At 34.3% G+C, this 1147-nt stretch overlaps 1 protein-coding gene across 1 annotated transcript; it reads left to right on the top strand.

The window, feature by feature from the left end:
- The first annotated feature begins 452 nt into the window (after positions 1-452).
- On the top strand, positions 453-1147 carry LOC120125846 (leucine-rich repeat receptor-like serine/threonine-protein kinase BAM2). The gene has a single exon (XM_039144180.1). It carries the CDS (start codon positions 470-472, stop codon positions 1145-1147), a length of 678 nt encoding a protein of 225 aa, XP_039000111.1. The 5' UTR covers positions 453-469.

Raw genomic sequence — 1147 nt, forward strand, 5'->3', positions numbered from 1 at the left:
TTATTATGATCAAATTCAATTTATAATTTGAATTGAGATTTTCTTAGAACTAATTGAAAATAATAAAGTATATATTAAAAAATCATAAACTATTCGTATTGCATATTAAAGTATTTAAATCTAATTCTTGTAATAATTTAAATATTCAAATTACTCAAATAATACGTTAAGAAACAAGGTTTGTAGTACATGGTTTGAATAATTGGAATAACAAAATAAAAATTAAGATGGTAAGTTACATACGACATGAAGTAGAAAACGATATAGAGAAAAAGTCATTGAATCGTGAAATATTGGTCCAGACATGAAGTCTTAAAACAAGTATATTAGTTCTGCTCTTCAACTTGAGACTAAGTCTTGCATGTTAATTCTTTTCCAAATTATGACTCAAAGGATACCCTGCCTAAATCCATGTTATTTAAAGACAATGAACTAACAATAGAGAAGCATTATACCCACACCCAACCTTATGGAAAAAACTCCCTTCCTCCCTCCTCTTATGTTTCTGCTGCTATTTGCAACCTTTAGTGCTACTTTCTCTGCCAACATCACCACTGATCAATCTACCCTTTTAGCCTTAAAATCCCATATCACGCACGATCCGCACAATCTTCTAGCAACCAACTGGTCCACTTCTACCTCTCTTTGTGATTGGATTGGTGTCACCTGTGGATCCAGACACCACAGAGTCACTGCTCTGAATTTGTCAAGCATGGATCTTACAGGCACCATCCCATCTCAATTGGGAAATTTATCTTTCCTCGCCTCCCTCAGCATTTGTCATAATAGTTTCCATGGCTCTTTACCTATTGAGTTAACTAATTTGCATCGTCTGAAATATTTGAACTTTGGTAACAACAGCTTCAGTGGAGAAATCCCATCATGGTTTGGTTCTTTTGCTAAACTTCAAGGCTTGTTTTTGTACATGAACAACTTCACTGGTGTTATCCCGTCCACTCTTGGAAATTTGTCAAAACTTGGAAAGTTGAGCTTGTTTAACAACAGCCTCCAAGGGCAAATCCCCATGACTCTGGGAAACCTTTCAAACTTGGAATGGTTATATCTGGAAGATAATTCTCTTTCAGGTCCCATACTTTTCTCAACCATAACTTTATTTTCACTATTAAAAAGTTTATTTTATAACTGA

The sequence above is a fragment of the Hibiscus syriacus genome, unplaced genomic scaffold (assembly GCF_006381635.1).
Source record: "Hibiscus syriacus cultivar Baekdansim isolate YM2019G1 unplaced genomic scaffold, ASM638163v2 tig00110445_pilon, whole genome shotgun sequence".
Taxonomy (NCBI): domain Eukaryota; kingdom Viridiplantae; phylum Streptophyta; class Magnoliopsida; order Malvales; family Malvaceae; genus Hibiscus; species Hibiscus syriacus.